Here is a 21,956-nt window from a genome sequence, read left to right as displayed (position 1 = left end):
CTCCCGTTCCCAATAATGCCTTGCGGCAATGACCTGTGATGACGTAGCGGTCTCGCGAGACCGCTACGTCATCACAGGTCATTCTAGCAATGCATTACTGGGAACGGGAGCATCGCGAGGAGCGGGAAGGCTGCAGGGGATGCCGGAAGGTGAGAATATCACGATTTTTTTATATTATTTTTTTTTGCACATGAGCAATAAGTTCTAATCTGTAAATTAAAGGGATATGACCGTTTCAGCAAATAAAGAGCATTCGTTATATAATCTCTAAAACCTATTTGAACAGATTAGTTACATCTTTATAAAATATTTGCATTACCCATAAAGCAATAATTGGACGCATCATTCTTAGGCTACGTTCACATTTGCGTTGTTGTGTGCTGCGTCGGCGACGCAACGCACAACGCACGCAAAACGCATGAAAAACGCAGCGTTTTGTGACACATGCGTTCATTTTTTAGCGCAAAAAAAATGCAACATGCAGCGTCCTCTGCGCCCTGACGCTTGCGCCAAAAAAACGCATGCGTTACAAAACGCAACACAACGCATGTCCATGCGCCCCCCATGTTAAATATAGGGGCGCATGACGCATGCGTCGCCACGGCTGCGCCCGACGCAACGCAAATGTGAACGTAGTCTTAGACATTTGCATTGTGCTGCCCCGGATATTTCGACTGGAATTGTACAAATTACCATCTGATTGTTGTTCCCCTGTACAAATGGATAGTCAGGGCTCCACACTTCCAGGTGACTCAAGTCAGGTCCGATCATCGCCCTTTGCGCATGGATAATGGGATGTGAAGCTGGTCTCACAGTGTGTAAGGACACAACCCATTAAATGAGGGAAATTCACAAGTATTCATTTATTTGTACGCTTTTCAGAGGAATTAGACAAAGGCACAGAACACAGACTTCTAAGAAAATGTGGTCCAGAATTATTTTATGGAAAATGATTGTATTTGCTACAACCCAAGTGTCAGGACTGTTGGCTGCTCCACTTCAACCCCTTTGTGATCATGCAAAGTAAATATATACATCAAATGATCATTGAGAGTGCAGAGAGCGGGCACAAGAGCTGAACCTTTTCAATATACAGCAGGTGAAGACTGTTATACAGCTAGTTCCTACCTCTGACAGCAGCGACTGGAGCCTGCTCTGATCACTGCTATTTAACAACTAAAATCATTACTCCAATAAAGGGATTATCACTTACCTTTAACACCCACTTTTCAGACACTTATTGGCTGACATAGAAATATGCTCACATAGCAAACTTTTGAGCTACTTCTCTTGTCAACCAATCAAAAACCCCATAAGGACATATTTGCCCGAAGACCCCTAATTCCAGAAAAATGTATTGGTTTCAACAATGTTCAGATGCAGTAAGAGCACTTTGGTTAGATGTGTGTGCTAAGAGAGCAATAGGTTACCAGTTATAGCAGTGACATGCAGCAAGCAGATCCAGAATCCTGACCATCAAACAATGCTAACTGTACCATTATACTGTAATGTTATAATGTGCATGCTGTATAAGTAGTATTCTGGTCCCTTTAAAGGTTCTCTTTAACACACAAGTTTTGCATTTTTTTTTAGTTTAGGTATGCATAAGTATCCTTCCATAATAACATGGTAAGTTACTGAACCAATTTTAGGACATACAGACAACTCAACATATGCATAAGATATCATATCTCCAAAAAAAGCAAAGCAACACTGGAAAAAGCCATAAACAGCAACCACACTTCAACTTATAAGAGCACAAAAGTAAAAAGTTTTATAGGAGTTGTCCCATGAAGTATTGGACATTTTTTATCAATAGATCTTGGATTAATATTAAATTCTACAAATGGATGTGTTAAAAAAATGTTCCTGTGCTGAGATAATCTTATAAATGTGCCCCTGCTGTGTACTGTGTAGAGGAGGTGTCTAACCATGCAGGAGGGGAGGAAGCAAAAAGTTATACAGACAATCACAGATTATGCTTTCTGTGAGGTAAAACATTTCCCTACATGTTTTACCTCACAGAAAGCAGCATCTGCAATCTCCTGCTGTCCTGTCTGTATACTCTTCTGAGTCTTCCCCTGCCCAGGAGATGTGGTATGATCAGGCCATGTTCCTGTACGGTCAGACACAGCCATTGCACAGTACACAACAGGGACACAGTTATAAGATTATCTCAGCACAAAAACATTTAATTAAAAAAAAAAACAACACAAATTTTGGAAATTACTATTGTTCTAGGATATATTGATAAAAATGTACTTTGTTTGTGGGACAACCCCGTCAAATTCTTCATTCTGCCTTATAAAATCAACAGAAAAGAAGAGGGAACAAAAGCTGACATTACAAAGGACAGCAAAGCTACAGGAATTTACATTTTTATATTAAGACCCTAATATAACAAGGAATTCCCACAAGGAATAATCGTTTATTTATGAAGTGGTTTGAGTTGGGTTTTTTACCTCCATCCGTACTTGATTAGTACGTTTGCAATACTATTATTTATATGTACTTATTAAATCACACTGAAGGCCTCCATACACATTAGGTGAAGGCCTCCAAGCACACCAATTTTGGTGAGAAACAGGGTGTAAAGGTACCTTCACACGAAACGACTTTACAACGAGAACGACAACGATCCGTGACGTTGCAGCGTCCTGGATAGCGATCTCGTTGTGTTTGACACGCAGCAGCGATCTGGATCCTGCTGTGATATCGCTGGTCGGAGCTAGAAGTCCAGAACTTTATTTGGTCGTCAGATCGGCGTGTATCGTCGTGTTTGACAGCAAAAGCAACGATGCCAGCAATGTTAAACATGGAGCTAACGACCTGTGAGAACGATAAGTGCGTCACCGCTACGTCACAGGATCGCTCCTGCGTCGTTCTGGAGCTGCTGTGTTTGACATCTCTACAGCGATGTAAACAGCGACGCTGCAGCGATCAGATCGTTGTCGTTCTCGTTGTAGAGTCGTTTCGTGTGAAGGTACCTTAAGTCTGATACTTCCTGTTATTTACATCAGATGATGTCGGTGGAAGGAGGGAGAGAAGCATGGAGCTATTGGAATTTCAATGTCTGATTCTTCTGTTCCAAGGAAGAAAAGTCTATGTCAGAGGAATCTGTCAAGGGCAATCTTCTCTCTCCCCATTGAAAACACATGACTGCTTGACAGTAGAGAGCTCAAATGTATGAGGGAGTCAAGGGCAATAGCTTTTGTGATCTTTGAAATATGGGTTAAAAAAAAATATCAATCATATCTGATCTTATGTTTACATATATTTACAAAAATAGATATATTTTCTTTTGTTTGGTTAACCCTTAGCCATTTCTTTTACTTGTTACTTCCACTCATGTAACAGAGACTGAAAAGTAACATTTATACTGATATTATTCATCATCGAGGCATAGTCAAATCTGAAGATCAGTCAGTTGTTGAATGGAGTTTCATTCCTACATGAGCAAATTATTATTTTGCATTTATTTTCTAAGTGCTGAAATATCCCCAAAAATTAAATTCACAGTGAATTAATTTGCCACAAACATCAAAACTGCAAAGCCTCTAACTAGGGCTGTATTGAGCCCCTTTTGAACTCAAATGTTAATATTGTCCAAGTGACCAACAGCCTATTTAACCCCTTCACCCCCAAGGGTGGTTTGCACGTTAACGACCAGGCCAATTTTTACAATTCTGACCACTGTCCCTTTATGAGGTTATAACTCTGGAACGCTTCAACGGATCTTGGCGATTCTGACATTGTTTTCTCGTGACATATTGTACTTCATGATAGTGGTAAAATTTCTTCGATATAACTTGCGTTTATTTGTGAAAAAAACGAATATTTGGCGAAAATTTTGAAAATTTCGCAATTTTCCAACTTTGAATTTTTATGCCCTTAAATCACAGACATATGTCACGCAAAATACTTAATAAGTAACATTTCCCACATGTCTACTTTACATCAGCACAATTTTGGAACCAAATTTTTTTTTGGTGACGGAGTTATAAGGGTTAAAAGTTGACCAGCAATTTCTCATTTTTACAACACCATTTTTTTTTAGGGACCACATCTCATTTGAAGTCATTTTGAGGGGTCTATATGATAGAAAATACCCAAGTGTGACACCATTCTAAAAACTGCACCCCTCAAGGTACTCAAAACCACTTTCAAGAAGTTTATTAACCCTTCAAGTGTTTCACAGGAATTTTTGGAATGTTTAAATAAAAATAAACATTTAACTTTTTTTCACTCAAAATTTGTTTCAGCTCCAATTTGTTTTATTTTACCAAGGGTAACAGGAGAAAATAGACCCCAAAATTTGTTGTACAATTCGTCCTGAGTACGCTGATACCCCATATGTGGGTGTAAACCATTGTTTGGGCGCAGGGCAGAGCTCGGAAGGAAAGGAGCGCCATTTGACTTTTCAATGCAAAATTGACTGGAATTGAGATGGGACGCCATGTTGCATTTGGAGAGCCCCTGATGTGCGTTAACATTGAAACCCCCCACAAGTGACACCATTTTGGAAAGTAGACCCCCTAAGGATCTTATCTAGATGTGTGTTGAGCACTTTGACCCAACAAGTGCTTCACAGAAGTTTATAATGCAGAGCCGTAAAAATAAAAATCATATTTTTTCACAAAAATGATCTTTTCGCCCCCATTTTTTTATTTCCCCAAGGGTAAGAGAAGAAATTAGACCACAAAAGTTGTTGTGCAATTTGTCCTGAGTACGACGATACCCCATATGTGGGGATAAACCACTGTTTGGGCGCATAGCAGAGCTCGGAAGGGAAGGAGCGCTATTTTACTTTTCAATGCAAAATTGACTGGAATTAAGATGGGATGCCATGTTGCGTTTGGAGAGCCCCTGATGTGCCTAAACATTAAAAACCCCCACAAGTGACACCATTTTGGAAAGTAGACCCCCTAAGGAACTTATCTAGATGTGTTTTGATAGCTTTGAACCCCCAAGTGTTTCACTACAGTTTATAACGCAGAGCCGTGAAAATAAAAATTCCTTTTTTTTTTTCACAAAAATGATTTTTAGCCCCCAGTTTTGTATTTTCACAAGGGTATCAGGATAAATTGGACCCCAAAAGTTGTTGATCAATTTGTCCTGAGTACGCTGATACCCCATATGTGGGGGGGAACCACTGTTTGGGCGCATGACAGAGCTCGGAAGGGAAGGAGCGCCATTTGGAATGCAGACTTAAATGGATTGGTCTGCAGGCGTCACGTTGCATTTGCAGAGCCCCTGATGTACCTAAACAGTACAAACCCCCCCACAAGTGACCCCATATCGGAAACTAGACCCCCCAAGGAACTTATCTAGATGTGTTGTGAGAACTTTGAACCCCCAAGTGTTTCACTACAGTTTACAACGCAGAGCCGTGAAAATAAAAAATCCTTTTTTTCCCACAAAACTTATTTTTTGGCCCCCAGTTTTGTATTTTCCCAAGGGTAGCAGGAGAAATTGGACCCCAAAAGATGATGTCCAATTTGTCCTGAGTACGCTGATACCCCATATGTTGGGGTAAACCCCTGTTTGGGCACACGGGAGAGCTCTGAAGGGAAGGAGCACTGTTTTCCTTTTTCAACGCAGAATTGGCTGGAATTCAGATCGGATGCCATGTCCCGTTTGGAGAGCCCCTGATGTGCCTAAACAGTGGAAACCCCCCAATTATAACTGAAACCCTAATCCAAACACATCCCTAACCCTAATCCCAACGGTAACCCTAACCACTCCTCTAACCCAGACACACCCAACCCTATTCCCAACCGTAAATGTAATCCAAACCCTAACCCTATCTTTAGCCCCAACCCTAACTGTAGCTCCAACCCTAGCCCCAACCCTAACCCTAACCCTAGCCCTAACCCTAGCAATAACCCTAGCCCTATCACTAGCCCTAACACTAGCCGTAACACTAGCCCTAACCCTAGCCCTAACCCTATCCCCAACCCTAACCCTAGCCCTAACCCTAGCCCCAACCCTAGCCCTAACCCTAGTCCTAACCCTAGCCCTAACCCTAACCCTAGCCCTAACTCTAGCCCTAACTCTAGCCCTAACCCTAGCCCCAACCCTAGCCCTAGCCCTAACCCTAGCCCTAGCCCTAACTCTAGTCCTAACTCTAGCCCTAACCCTAGCCCTAACCCTTGCCCTAACCCTAGCCCTAACTCTAGCCCTAACCCTAATGGGAAAATGGAAATAAATACATTTTTTAATTTTTTTATTTTTCCCTAACTAAGGGGGTGATGAAGGGGGGTTTGATTTACTTTTATAGCGGGTTATTTAGCGGATTTTTATGATTGGCAGCTGTCACACACTGAAAGACGCTTTTCATTGCAAAAAATATTTTTTGCGTTACCACATTTTGAGAGCTGTAATTTTTCCATATTTGAGTCCACAGAGTTATGTGAGATCTTGTTTTTTGCGGGACGCGTTGACGTTTTTATTGGTAACATTTTCGGACACGTGACATTTTTTGATCGCTTTTTATTCCGATTTTTGTGAGGCAGAGTGATCAAAAACCAGCTATTCATGAATTTCTTTTGGGGGAGGCGTTTATACCGTTCCGCGTTTGGTAAAATTGATAAAGCAGTTTTATTCGTCGGGTCAGTACGATTACAGCGATATCTCATTTATATCATTTTTTTATGTTTTGGCGCTTTTATACGATAAAAACTATTTTATAGAAAAAATAATTATTTTGGTATCGCTTTATTCTCAGGACTATAACTTTTTTATTTTTTTGCTGATGATGCTGTATGGCGGCTCGTTTTTTGCGGGACAAGATGACGTTTTCAGCGGTACCATGGTTATTTATATCAGTCTTTTTGATCGCGTGTTATTCCACTTTTTGTTCGGCGGTATGGTAATAAAGCGTTGTTTTTTGCCTTTTTTTTTTTTTCTTACGGTGTTTACTGAAGGGGTTAACTAGTGGGGCAGTTTTATAGGTTGGGTCGTTACGGACGCGGCGATACTAAATATGTGTACTTTTATTGTTTTTTTTATTTTATTTAGCTAAAGAAATATATTTATGGGAATAATTTTTTTTTTTTTTTCTTTATTTAGGATATTTTTTTTATTTTTTTTTTACACACATGTGGGGAATTTTTTTTAAACTTTTTTACTTTGTCCCAGGGGGGGACATCACAGATCATTGATCTGGCAGTCTGCACAGCACTCTGCCAGATCTGCGATCTGCTGTGCAGGGCTGCAGGCTTACCAAGCGCCTGCTCTGAGCAGGCACTCTGTAAGCCACCTCCCTCCCTGCAGGACCCGGATGCCGCGGCCATCTTGGATCCGGGACCTGCGGCGAGGAGGGAGGTAGGAGACCCTCAGAGCAACGCGATCACATCGCGTTGCTCCGGGGGTCTCAGGGAAGCACGCAGGGAGCCCCCTCCCTGCGCGATGCTTCCCTATACCGCCGGTACACCGCGATCATGTTTGATCGCGGTGTGCCGGGGGTTAATGTGCCGGGGCGGTCCGTGACCGCTCCTGGCACATAGTGCCGGATGTCAGCTGCGATATGCAGCTGACACCCGGCCGCGCTCCCCCCGTGAGCGCGGCCGATCGGCTATGACGTACTATCCCGTCGAGGGTCAGATAGGCCCAGGTCACCTCGACGGGATAGTACGTCTAAGGTCACAGAGGGGTTAAAAACACATTGCAGTTACAGGCTACTGTAAAAATGGTCTAAAAATTATCCCTTTTTGCGGAAAGATGCCTGCCTTGCTGGGGTTTTTACACATACAGTGCAGACAAAAGAAGCTCTTGCTTTTTAAACAAGCAGTGGTGCTAGGTATGTTCACATATCAAAAGGAAGCACCTGCACCAGGTCATTGCATTTGGGTGGAATGTACTAGTGTAGTATTGGACAACAATAAAGAGTGCAATAATTTTTTTTCTTACACAACATACTTTAAAGAACCCGTTCAGTTTAGATTTCTGGAATGTGAGGATCAATTTTTTTTGTCTTTAGAAAAAGACAGAAGAAAAGCAAAAAAATATAGTTATTGTTCTTCCCTCTCAAATGCCGGGAAGCACTCTTTTTCTGACACACAAGCTTTGGTTTCAGGATTTTTCTTCAGTAGCAAAGTAAGGACTGAAGGGTATTAATCTGCCTTATTGTTTGCAGTGTGAGTAAAAAAATGAGTTATTAATGTGATATGTACTGCAGTTTATGACAGATCAATTCACAGTCATAAGCTTGCTTTCTGCCTGATTCAGTCTTCCACAGTGTGTGAAATGGTGCCAGTTCTCACGAATGGCAAATTGTTAGAAATCACTGGGACCTGAGAATTTCAGGAATTTTTAATCTACCGAAAGTCAATTTTCAACAAATTGATCCACTCGTCTATAATCTTTACCACTGGCAGAAAAGCATATATATTTATATATATATTTGGCCATTGGATCATTAAGTGACTGAAAGAGTAGGTCACATTTATGTCTGAATAACCAAATATAGAATTGGTGCACAATAAGCAGCGGATCCTATGCTCTTTGCTACAGAGTTGGTTTCTGTGAGGAATCAATATTCTTTATGGCAGTTTTCAAATTCATGTTAAAACCATAGCAAATCCATGGCCAAACGAAGAACACATTACCAATGCAAACAATGGGAGGTGTTTCGTGGGCAGTTTTAATATGGATTTCGATGCTGAATAAGTGTCAAAGTCAGTGTGGAAAAACCTCAGAGTGATATACTCTACTGAATGTATAGTAGACAAAACTCAGATGTAGATTAATGAATTTTCTTCAGGGACAGCAGAATCTTAGTTAATTAATGGAAAATAAAGACATGCAATGAGAGCAGATTATTGCAGGTGAACATGAAGAAAACAAACTATACAGGAAGGTGAGCAGAACAGGATGGGTTCACTCCCTTTCCTGCTCCCCCACACACCACAAGAGAAATACCTCTTGTTTTCTTGAGGTCCAAGGAAATTTCCTTTATGGTGAATTCAGTATGAAAAGGAGCGATCTGCTCTCGCATGATAAGAAGATGTTTGATCAGGAACAGCTGTCCATCGACCTGTGTCTGAATGACAAACATACAAAACAGACGAGTTATTAAGCAGTAACAAAAAATCTCATTACTAAGCAATGATGAAAATGAGTACAGCAATTGCTACCTGGGAACCATGGCTTCTTAATTGTAAGTAGATAAAAGACAGCTGGTAATGTAAGTTCACATAGTGGGGCACAGTATTTCTGCTGAACATGTATGTAGGCCCTATCTTGGATCTCTTCATAACTAATAGACTGGACATTCAGCATCTCCCACTCACACACCACCTCCTCATCATCTCACCCCTATCTGGCAGTGTCCCTCAAGGTTCAGTTCTCGGACCCCTGCTCTTCTTCTACACCTTCAGCCTGGGACAGCTCAGAGTCCCACGGCTTTCAGTATCACCTGTATGCGGATGACATGCAGCCTGATATCAGCTCCTTACTAACCAAAATCCCACAATGTCTGTCCGCTATTTCATCTTTCTTCTCTGCTAGATTTCTAAAACTTAACATGGATAAAACAAAAGTCATATTTCCACCATCTCACTGAACAGCTCTACAGACTTAGCCATCAAAGTCAATGGATTCCCTCTCTCCCCAGTCCCACAAGCTCGCTGCCTCAGGATAACCCTCGACTCTGATCTCTCCTTCAAACCTCACAATTAAGCCCTTTCCACTTCTTGCCAACTCCTACTCAAACATATCTCCCAGATCCACACATTCCTCAACCAAGAATCTGCAAAAACACTAGTGCATGCCCTCATCATGTCCCGCCTCGACTACTGCAACCTCCTGCTTCGTGGCCTCAAGTCTAACACTCTTGCACCACTTCAATCTATCTTAAACTTTGCTGTTCAACTAATCCACCTACTCCCCCGCATCTTCTCTCTGTTAATCCCTTCACTGGCTTCCCATTGCTCAGGGACTCCAGTTCAAAACCCTAACCATTGCATATAGAGCCATCAACAACTTGTCTCCTCCATACATCTGTGGCTTAGTCTCCCGGTACTTACCTGCACCGAACCTCCGATCCTCTCAAGATCTCCTCTTCCCACAATAGCATTCAAGATTTTTCTCGTGCATCCCCCATACTCTGGAACTCTCTACCACAACATATCAGACTCTGGCCTACCGTGGAAACCTTCAAAAGGAATCTGAAGACCAACCTCTTCTGACAAGCCTACAGCCTGCAGTAACCTTTGTTCCACAATACCGCTGCACGACCAGCTCTACCATCACCTACTGTATCCTCACATCCCCTGTAGGGTGTAAGCCCATGCCAGGAGGGTCCCCTGTCCTCCTGTACCAATCGATGAATCATTTTGCTCAAGATTATTGTACTTATTTTTTGTTATGCACTCCACTTTTCACATGTAAAGTGCCATGGAATAAATGATGCAATAATAAATTAATAATAAGAACTCATCCTAGTTTTTTCTTCACATACATTGCAGCCAACTTACAGTGTGCATGGTCTATCTACATGTAGTGAAGAAGAAAAAAAAAAATAGACAAGGAATTTCACTACCTATTAATTCTGTTGTAAGTGATTTGCCATGTGACTGTCCTTCATTCTATAATCTCCTTAAGGCTACTTTCACACATCAGTTTTTTTGCATCAGGCACACTCCGGCGAATGTTGGAAAAAACTGATGTGATGGATCCGTTTTTTCGACGGATCCGACTAGCATATCCAGATAATTGGATAAAAAAAATTTGGAGCATGCTCAGTTTAAAAAAACAGAATCCGGAGCCGGAATCCGTAATTTTCCGGCTCTCATAGGCTTCCATTCTAGCAAACAGCCGAAGAGCCAGATTCGGCGCTTCCAGCCTTTTTGCCGGAGATAAAAAGTTACTATGGACGTTTTTTCCAGAAACGGAAACAGCAGATTTGCCGGATCCGGCAAAAACCGGACAAAACGCAATGTCATCCGGCGCAATCTGGCTTTTTCGCCGAAGACAAAAAACGTTGCTATGACGTTTTTTCCAAAAACAGCAGATTTGCCGGATCCGGCGAAAACCAGACAAAACGCAATGTCATCTGGCGCAATCCGGCACTAATACAAGTCTATGGGGAAAAAACGGATCCGGCGGCAACATTCGCTGGATCCGTTTTTTTGAAAGTTAGCCGGATTGAGCCAGACGGCGAAAACCTAATGTGTGAAAGTAGCCTAATAGCCTGCAAATTTAGTCAGTGAGGTTCAACAGTAATCTACATTACAACTCTGTTGCAAGGACTGTCTAGTAGTGATAAGCAAACGTGCTCGGATAAAGCGCTATCGGAGCACGCTCGTGTGCCGAGTGTCTTTGGCGTGCTCGAAAACTGTACGAGTCCCCGCGGCTACATGCCTCGCGGCTGTTCGACAGCCGCCACCACATGCATGCATTGCCTGTTTGTTAGGCACCCTGCATGTGCTGTGGCTGTTGAACTGCAGCAGTAGGATCTTGAACATATTTTTCAAGCACGCCGAAGACGCTTTGTTAGCACACAAGCGTGCACAGATAACGCCTTATCACTACTGCCTAGTCATCATCGGTAACTGATAGGAGTTGCTGGATCTATGTAGAGAACTTCAGAGGTACATTGACTTCTGTTATACTTTACTGGACCTCCAAAACCTGGCAACAATTAGTCGTTCTGGCTTTTGTAACTTCAGGAAAAATATATCTGGATATATCTGGCAAAATTTCATTTTAACATCCCAGTGAACTGTTCTTATGATTTCCTGGTTCTCAGAAATACCTAATATTCCCGTCAGATGAAGTAAAACAAATTAGAATCCATATATAAAAAGATTAATAGCATAAAGTCCTTCACATCAAAATATAAGACTTGTAAGGCAAGATTTAAGTATATGTGTATTTAAAACCAGCAAGTATACTTTTAGACATTTGACAGATCGATATTGTATACATCACCCTTTACAGTCTATAAAGCAATATAGTTGTACATCATGCACAATGTTTGTAGCATGTCTGAAGAGCTATGTGTTTCATGTACTTTGACCCATTCTTGCGCCTGCGAATGATCTGAATAATGTGTGACATTCAGGACTGCAGAGGACAAGGTGAATGAGGATAATGGCCCATTTGTATATAATGCGACTTGACTGGCCGGAACATCAAGGACATTCAGATATCCCTGGGGCAACAATGAGAAGAAAAAAATCTCCCAATGTCTGACATGACAGCCTCCTGTTGGGAAATTTGGCCGACTTATCCAAACACTGAGTATAAAGATACATTAATGAAGAAAATGTAAAACAATTTTGCTCCTGCCATTCACTCTGGACATTAAGAACTATGTATGACTGAAAATGTAAATGAAATATGCATGAAAAATATAAAGTATATTATAAAGTAAGAGGTGTAAATTATGATACACATCAAAGCATACACGCCTCACTGCCAGTGCCAATGTTTCAACATTGTGACTGCTGAATTAAAATACATTATGTCACATCCAGCAGTGAGAACAAGCACGTATAACGGTAAAATGCCAGGATTATAAGGTAGGCCTAGGGTGAAGGCATTCATTACCCAAATGCATAGTTAGTAATTGGGCCGCTCTCTTGCACAGCAGCTGAACCACTTCCTTTTCCCAGGAGTTTGGGAGTTGGATGGAAAGGCAGATTTTAATGTTAAGAAGCCTTCTAAGAAGGTGTAATAAGGAAAAAAAAAAGTTCTAAAAACTATGAAAACACTTTATGTAAAAAAAAAAAGAAGTCCAGAACGATGTCAGGAGGATTTAAAATGCTAGAGATTGTTATTTGCCAGAGTGGAGAGCCACTATCAGAAAACACATCTCCTTCCGGTTAAGAGTTCAGGGTATATACACCAGTATTTTGGATGAGATTTTCCAAAACCTTATTACCCACATTAGACTACATTCGAGAGAACCCAACGATATCTGTAGCTCAGCCAATGGTCTAACGTTTATGGGACTCTTTCACAAGAAATTATGTCAAGGGAGATAAGGATCCAGGATGTCTGATATCAGACCGCCAATCACAGGAGCTCTCCGAGGACACAGGAGCTCTCCGAGGACACAGGAGCTCTCCGAGGACACAGGAGCTCTCCGAGGACACAGGAGCTCTCGGCAAAGCAACCCTGTATATGGAGGAAGCGGGAGAGATGGCCGTTGGCCAAACGATGCTTCCGGCAATCGCTGGCTAGCGTGTGTCAGTGTAAATTCATTACAAATCTACAACAATTCTGTAATGTAACTTGCACAATCTGGCGCAGATTTCCTCACGTAAAAAAAATGTGCGCGGATAAATCCCATCTGGACAGACCCACAGCTAGTGATCTCAACTCCTATATACTGTTAACCCCTTAGTGGCACAGTGGGCATGAGAGATTGTATAAGTCCCATCCATTTTGCTGGAACTGTAAAATGCAGCATTTTTTGATGCAGCAAAAATACCCGGCATCAAAAGCTCATCATATGAACTTCGCCTCATGTATACAATTTGGTAAGTATTTACCTATACAAAATCTGCAGTGGTAAGTCCCATTTGGATGAACCCAAAGCCAATAACCTCAAAGCCTATACGTTATTAAAACCAATACAAATCACAGACGTGGATAATAAGTCAAGAAGAAAATAAACTTAGGCACTCAACTTATGCAAAGCTTTTTGTGGTTTTTAATATAGTCATCAAATAAACGTTTCGGCCACAGTGATCGGCCTTCTTCAGTAACGATTAGTATCAGAAGATAAAAGCGTGGATGAACGCAATTATATAACCGCAGTACATTAGCAGTAATATCTGTGTAAAGATACAATGTCCAAACCGGTGTGACAGGTGTATAATGGAGGCCCAGGAGGGACAGCGTGCCGGCGTGTCTGAAAGGGACGCAGCATCCACCGCTAGACATTGAAGAGGAATAACCTCATGTGGATATCCAGTATGTCATATGTCCACCTTGGTAACTATTGCAGAAAAGTAAAAATGGAAATATAGGACAGCTAGTGACCGAAAGGGAACAATGCGGAATGAGAAATGACTGAGCGAAGACTCATGAGTACAGGCGAGCAGGCTGATCGGAGACTGATGAGTACAGGCGAGCAGGCCGAGCGGAGACTGATGAGTACAGGCGAGCAAGCCGAGATGAGACTGATGAGTACAGGCGAGCAGGCTGATCGGAGACTGATGAGTACAGGCGAGCAGGCAGAGCGGAGACTAATGAGTACAGGCAAGCAGGCCGAGCGGAGACTAATGAGTACAGGCGAGCAGGCCGAGCGGAGACTGATGAGTACAGGCCGAGGGGATAATGATGAGTACAGGCGAGCAGGTCGAGCAGATCATGATGAGTACAGGCGAGCAGGTTGAGCAGAGACTGATGAGTACAGGCGAGCAGGCCGAGCGGAGACTGATGAGTACAGGCGAGCAGGCCGAGCGGAGACTAATGAGTACAGGCGAGCAGGCCGAGCGGAGATTAATAAGTACAGGCGAGCAGGCCGAGCGGAGACTGATGAGTACAGGCCAAGGGGATAATGATGAGTACAGGCGAGCAGGCCGAGGGGATACTGATGAGTACAGCCCGAGGGGAGACTGATGAGTACAGCCCGAGGGGAGACTGATGAGAACAGGCGAGCAGGCCGAGGGGAGACTAATGAGTACAGGCCGAGGGGAGACTGATGAGTACAGGCGAACAGGCCGAGCGGAGACTGATGAGTACAGGCGAACAGGCCGAGCGAAGACTGATGAGTACAGACGAACAGGCCGAGCGGAGACTGATGAGTACAGGCGAACAGGCCGAGCGGAGACTGATGAGTACAGGCGAACAGGCCGAGCGGAGACTGATGAGTACAGGCCGAGAGGATACTGATGAGTACAGGCCGAGAGGATACTGATGAGTACAGGCCGAGAGGATACTGATGAGTACAGGCCGAGAGGATACTGATGAGTACAGGCGAGCAGGCCGAGCGGAGACTGATGAGTACAGGCCAAGGGGATAATGATGAGTACAGGCAAGCAGGCCGAGCGGAGACTGATGAGTACAGGCCGAGGGGATAATGATGAGTACAGGCGAACAGGCCGAGGGGATACTGATGAGAACAGGAGAGCAGGACTTTGCACTGATGCACCGAGCTTAGTCTCGCAGCTACAAGACCACACAGCCAAAAGAAATCCACTTAATCTGACAATCTGCAGCTAACAGATTCGGACATCGTATTTATTCATCTAGTAGCGGGGGAGAAAGGTTCAGGCTGAAATCTCACAAATTATTCTAATGCTATCCGTCCGAGCGCTGGAAACAAGTGACCTGTGTGTCAGGGAAGCTTGTGTATAGCGGTAGTCACATGTCTACTGACATTACATAACATTACCCATTATAGAGGCCCCCAAAACAAGAGGAATTTGAGCCCAGAGGCACCAGTCACTCCTGGGCTCTAGTACCTGAAGGGGCCCCATAGGATGTTCTACACAGTAGACCAACATCACAGGGAAAGTGGGAAAAGGGTATATATTACAGAGCTTACATTGGGGATGTTACCGATCTGCTTGGTCCCTTGTACGTGGCTCCCTAACTCTGCAAAAGGTTATCGAAACATGACAAAAGATAGGATGTAAGATGGTGGGGGGATGTTATAGGAATGTCCCTCCAACCTCACAACAAATGTACAATAAATGCATAGTTAAATTACATGGTTCCTTCCTTTTAAATGTGACTGGTACTGTTCTTCTGATTTCCAGGCATCTTTTCATGTGTCAATTGGCTGCCAACATCTATACATATTGTAGTACCTACCCCCTACTCTGGGCTAGTCCATCTAATAGCAAGGGGGAATTTCACAAACAACCTAAGAACAATGTGCATAGTCCATCCTCGGACACTCCCCTAATTCTAGATAGACTAGCCCAGAGAAGTGGGAGTTGCTCAGACCTGCAAAGCACAGTGTGCATAGTCCATCCTCGGACACTCCCCTGCTCCTAGATGGACTAACCCAGAGAAGTGGGAGTTGCTCAGACTTGCACAGCACAGTGTGCATAGTCCATTCTCGGACACTCCCCTGCTTCTAGATGGACTAACCCAGAGAAGTGGGAGTTGATCAGACTTACACAGCACAGTGTGCACATGAAGAAGATTGAAAATCAGAGGATTAGTGCCTAAAAGATTAAAAAGAATGGCAACCTGCTACTTTAACCATGCAATATGTATTTGCTATGAAGGCTCTTTTTAAGTTATAAAATATGCATGTATCTTGGGGACGGTGTTAATTTGGGAATTAGTGATGTGTCCAGAATTGGCAGGTATTTTCCTTAGGCTTTGTTCATTTGCTATGCTTTCTGCTACGATATGTAGTACACATATTTGCTATTTAATTACTGCAGCCATGTTTGAATCATTTTCTGTGGGCAGCATATAATACAGCAGACACTGCTGATTCTATTACTGACGTTTATTCTAAAGCAAAATTATATTATGTGCATAAAAAGAACCTGTCAGCTGGGTTTTGCTCTGTAAAGTACAGACAGTGTCATATTAGCACTGTAATACTGATGTGGTGAAGAAATACGTTTTGTGGTTCTTGTGTAATGAGTGTTTAACATTTTGTTGTAATCATGTCTTCGTGCATCGTGGTGGGACTATGGGGTGGCACTATGTGCAGGGTCTTTTCATCGTGCTCTAGCCCCTCCTGTTTGAATGACAGGACACTGACCGGTCAGTAACCTGCCTCCTATTTTAAATATCACGCCTGTGCTGTACTTTTATTTTGTCTCCAAAAAACATTAGGTCTCACACAAAATGACGGCGGCGGCGCATCCGCGGTCACATCTAGAAGTCTACAGGGTGGGCCATTTACATAGATACACCTAAATAAAATGGGAATGGTTGGTGATATCAACTTCCTGTTTGTTCCACATTAGTATATGGGAGGGGGAAACTTTTCAAGATGCGTGGTGACCATGGCGGCCATTTTGAAGTCAGCCATTTTGGATCCAATTTTATTTTTTCCCAATGGAAAGAGGGTCATGTGACTCATCAAACTTATTGAGAATTTCACAAGAAAAACAATGGTGTGCTTGGTTTTAACGTAACTTTATTCTTTCATGAGTTATTTACAAGTTTATGACCACTTATAAAATGTGTCCAAAGTGCTGCCCATTGTGTTGGATTGTCCATGCAACCCTCTTCTCCCACTCTTGACAGACTGATAGCAATACCACAGAAGAAATGCTAGTGCAGGCTTCCAGTATCCGTTGTTTCAGATCAGTGACCTGTCATTCAAATAGGAGGCAGACGGAGGGGCCAGAGCACCAAGAAAACACTGTGCCCATAGCCCCACCACAATCCATGAAGACATGATTACATCAAAACACTCAATACACAAGAACCATAAAACAGGTTTCTTTACCGCAGGTGTTATTTTAATCAGTATTACAGCACTAATATAGCTCCATCTGCAGTTTACACAGCAAAATCCCACTGACAGGCTCCTTTTAACTAACATTTTTAATGCTTCACCTGCACAAGTAAAGAAATGAATTCATAGTCAGGACTATATGGCTGTTGGCATATTTAGCTTTACAAGATCTATGTATCCTGATAGACTGCACTTTTATGTATTCTGCCCTGTAGTGTTGAGCATCTTATAGCACAGAAATCAGAAAGCTAGAGGGCCATAGTACGTAGCAATGTGGCCTAGACGAGGCATGTTAAGTCCCCAGCTTGTCAGCTAAACACAAGGCGGCGATCATATTAGCGACAGCCCAGAAAGAGCCCAAAGCGGACATGGAAGTGTGTGCTCTAGGAGCACTAGCATGGTGAGAACAGTATACAAAACAGTGGTTTGGCGTCAAAGGCTAAAAGTGATTACACTGCATAAGGTGCGTGAGCAACACCCATTGGGACTGAGCTGAGAGAACACTGCAGAGGGGGGGGGGTCCCGGATTTCTGGAGGGGACTTGTCACCTGTCTATAGTGCAAGCTTGTCTGCCATGTAGCCTGTAACAAGGCCTGGGAGGGGGTAGTCCTTATCTCCAGTGAGGTTGGCTGACACAGGGTGAGGTTTTAATACTAAAGACAGGATAGGACTGTCCTGATTTGGTACACCTTGTTGCGGTGAGATGGCTTTTAAACTTTTTTTTTTTTTTATCAAAATAGTGTTAACCAAGTCCCTTAATGTTATTTACATGTATTATTACTATAGGGTATATGCTATTTTTTTTCCTGGGTTTTGTCTATGAATTGGCCACAGTGTGAATATGCTCTTACACACTGCACATAAACCAGCTTATGCTTTGGCTCATTTCTTTGGTTTTGGGATAGTAATAGGGTCTTGTTTGGAAGACTCACAGAGTGGTAGAGCCTTTGTCATGAATGTGCTAGAATTTAAATCTAACTGTTCTTGTCAAGTGTTCTGTGCCACAGATGATGATCAGTAACTAAAAGTTGAAAAGCAATGGACACATTTAGAGCCTTTTCTTACAAGCATTAGTGATGAGCAAATATACTCGTTGCTTGAGATTTCTCCAGCACGCTCGGGTTGTCTCTGAATATTTTTTAGTGCTCGGAGATTTAGTTTTCAGCACCGCAGCTGAATGATTTACATCTGTTCGCCAGCATAAGTACATGTGGGGGTTGCCTGGCTGCTAGGGAATCCCCACATGTAATCAAGCTGGCTAACAGATGTGAATCATCCAGCTGCGGCGATGAAAACAATCTTCCAGCACTAAAAAATACTCGGGAGGACACCCAAGCGTGCTCAGGAAATCTCGAGTAACGAGTATACTCACTCATCACTAACAAGCATATATTGCTCGTTGAAAAATATTTTTGTAATAGTATTAGAATGATAAAACTTGCTTCAATGTGGCTTCTGCAGCTGTTATGTATCACAGTGCATAGCAACCTGCAGAATGCAAGTCACAGTAAAATCTGATAGCTTGTCTAAATCTCACCAAGGACAACATCTGCAAAAAGCTTGTATGGATTTGCTTTGGTTACTCCAGTTTCCTCGAATGAACGTATGTGTATGTTTATGCATATGTGTGTATATATTGTGGAAAGTCGGCTCACTTAGCTGCTCCTCGAGGTAGACACAGGCACACGTGGGTTAAAGTCTCTGGATGGTTTATTGCATCATAAACCCCAAAATGGTTACAGAAAAAAAGGCCTTTCTGGCTCAAAAGGAAATAAAAAGTTTATAAGCAGTCCTGCCAAGCACTTCTGGGCCAATACAAATGGCAGCTCCCACAGGAGAGTCAGCCTAGGCCTTGCTTGCCTGTACACAACACAGACCCTAGGAAACAAATAAAAACTGTCTGGACAGATATATTTTTTTTTTTACATCAGCATCGCCATTGAAAAAAACCCCCATTTATTTCACACGAATAAAGCCGCCCCAACTGATCTAATTCCCCTCTTGTATAGTTCCACTGAGTGATTGCTGAGCGGTAGGAGGGGAGACAATAAGGATGTCCAGTCAAATGCTGAAAAACATGTTCAGCCAAAAATGAAACTTAGCCAGTGGCTGGGGAATAATACAATAGAGTAAGAATTTCATGACCGCATTAAACCCCCTAGCCCCTTGTTGGATATGGAGATATATCTGTATATACAGGGAGAGTTAGTTAGGTGGGTTGCGTACAGGATGTATGTGATTAGGTAATGTGGGTGGTATGTTATTAGGCAGGTCTGGGTTTGAATGTGTGATATCGTTCTGCTATTACTGTATTAGTGCTGCAGTACCTGTGTGCGTGTGTGTATGTCCAAGCTGGCTACTATAATATATATGTATGCAATGGACTGTAGACTTGTGAGTAATAAAGATTCGTTATTGATACAGTGTGTTGTCTCAGTATATAGAATAAGGAACAGATAACGTTAAGCCATCATTAAGTTGTATATTAATTGTTACCACTCAAGGCTCACATTAATAATTATCCCTGTGGTATTTTTGGAGGGAAACATCTCCCCTTTTTCAGATGTTTAGAAAGAATTGTGAAATTAATGGCACTATAAAAGTTAAATAAATTAAATAGATGAAGGTAAAGCCTGTAAACCTTTTTGCCTTGTGCTTTTCTGTATTTATTTAAATAAAGAGATTATACATTCTGCCACGCGCTGTGGCTCTGTTTCCGACTGGCTGAGATAATCGTGTGTTGTAAGCATCTATGAAGTGACTGCACAAAAAAATTACAGGCAGATACGTGACAGTGTGTCAGTCACCATATTATGCGGGGCTAAAACCGGGCCTAATCATATCGTGACAGATCTGCCTTATTGTGCCATATAATCTGAAGGGTGTCATTTAAAATTTGCATCATGTGTTTATGAAATCATATTTTCTAGCCAAAATAAATATGGAGGGAGCTGTCAAACATTAGTGCATCTCAGCCCCGGGACAAAGAAAAATCTGCTTTATCCACATTCATTGTTCTTGAATGACAAATTTAAAAGTGACTGGTTTTGTAGTCCAAATCCATAATGGTTTCTGTAAGCATTCTGGAAACCCAATGAGCATTTATAAAGCTGATCCAGAAAGTCGGTGCAGAAGCCGATAACTTATTTTTTTTGTGTGGGAGGACAAAAGGCATAATAAATCTTCTTGCAAAATAATGCAGCTTTTAAACGCTAACAAAATCCTTTGGGGAAAAAAAGGACACAAATGAAAGCAGAAGTGATAAAGAAAAAACAAACAAACAGAAAATGCAGCATTGTAGTATTATCATAAACAAATGTGTTAGGAATTTTTTTGATTACGATCTGATTTTGTTTTTCAGACATCTAAGAAAAAAATCCATTTGTGATGTGAATGTGCTCACATGCCTGCAGTAGAAACTGAAGTAGCTCGTAATAGGCAATAAGCCACAGAAACCTGACTGTCCGGAAACTAATGAATGTGCGCACGCGGCATTGGCAGCTTTAATGTCTCAAGTGGCACAGACTGAATCCATACTGTTATTACTGTATGCTCCGATTATCAGAAGTGCTTTACCACTTGCTCTCAGAGAACACTACAAAGATCTGCAGAACGAACGCACACATCACTGACCTTGTTCTTCATGATGGAATCTGAAGCGCCCAACAAAGACTGAATACAGGCGGACAGAGCCTCTTGTGACAGGCCTTGAAATACTGCTCTCTAGGGAGAGAGGAGAAGACGTACAGGATTGTAATTCAGTCAAAACCTAAGACTAGAAATGAAAAGATTCAAAACACTACAAATCTCATTTACAATAAAGGAGGAGTGTCTTTCAAAGACATGTTAAAAAAAGTTATTTAGGATTCCAGGGCTGTGGAGTCGGAGCCCATTTTGGTGGAGTAGGTGTCATGGAAATTGAGGAGTCGGAGGTTTGGATTACTGACTCCACAGCCCTGTAGGACTCTGACATAGGGGTCCAACTCTCTGCTGCCCCACAGATTACAATTTATAACACTGGGACAAATGTATGAATACTGTGTAAGGGCTCATCCAGACATCAGCTTTTCTTGTACAAGTGCTGTGTCCTATGGAGTATTTCAGGTGTCTAATTTTTTCTCGGACTCCGTGGTGGCGTAAAAGCACAAAGACCTGTCGGATATTGATCAGAGTGTCATATGTCCAATGCAAGTCCATAAAACTGTGGGAAAATAAAATCAGACAGCACTGGTATGATATCTGGGTGCTGGGCATGTTTCACAGACGGACAGAAACGAGAGAAACCTCAATGGTCCCTTTTTTTTTTCATCCAAGGATAAAAAAATGATCAAACACAAAAACAGACACACTGACCAATTTTTGCACATGAGGAGAATCACTGATGTGTGAAGGAGAATCTGACATTACAATTTAAGGGTATGTGTCCACGTTCAGGATTGCCTCAGGATTTGGTCAGAATTTTATGCACGTAAAATCCTGACCAAATCTGCACCTGAGGTCACTGGCAGGTCACCTGCGTTGTTTCAGCAATGTAAGGACATGCTGTGTTCTTAAAGGGCCACTG

The 21,956-nt window shown here is 42.3% G+C and overlaps 1 protein-coding gene across 1 annotated transcript in view; it reads right to left on the bottom strand.

Annotated features, from left to right (window-relative positions):
• COG3 (component of oligomeric golgi complex 3) overlaps positions 1 to 21,956 on the bottom strand; it is a 117,101-nt gene that overhangs the window by 26,880 nt on the left and 68,265 nt on the right. Inside the window, exons 16-17 of the mRNA XM_077297364.1 lie at positions 21,026 to 21,115; positions 8,923 to 9,043 (exon numbers count right to left, since the gene is read on the bottom strand). Coding sequence (XP_077153479.1) covers positions 8,923 to 9,043; positions 21,026 to 21,115 — 211 coding nt within the window. The remainder of the gene's footprint in view (positions 1 to 8,922; positions 9,044 to 21,025; positions 21,116 to 21,956) is intronic.

This window comes from Ranitomeya variabilis, chromosome 3 (genome assembly GCF_051348905.1).
Source record: "Ranitomeya variabilis isolate aRanVar5 chromosome 3, aRanVar5.hap1, whole genome shotgun sequence".
Lineage (NCBI taxonomy): Eukaryota > Metazoa > Chordata > Amphibia > Anura > Dendrobatidae > Ranitomeya > Ranitomeya variabilis.
This window is presented reverse-complemented; position numbering and strand designations above follow the sequence as displayed.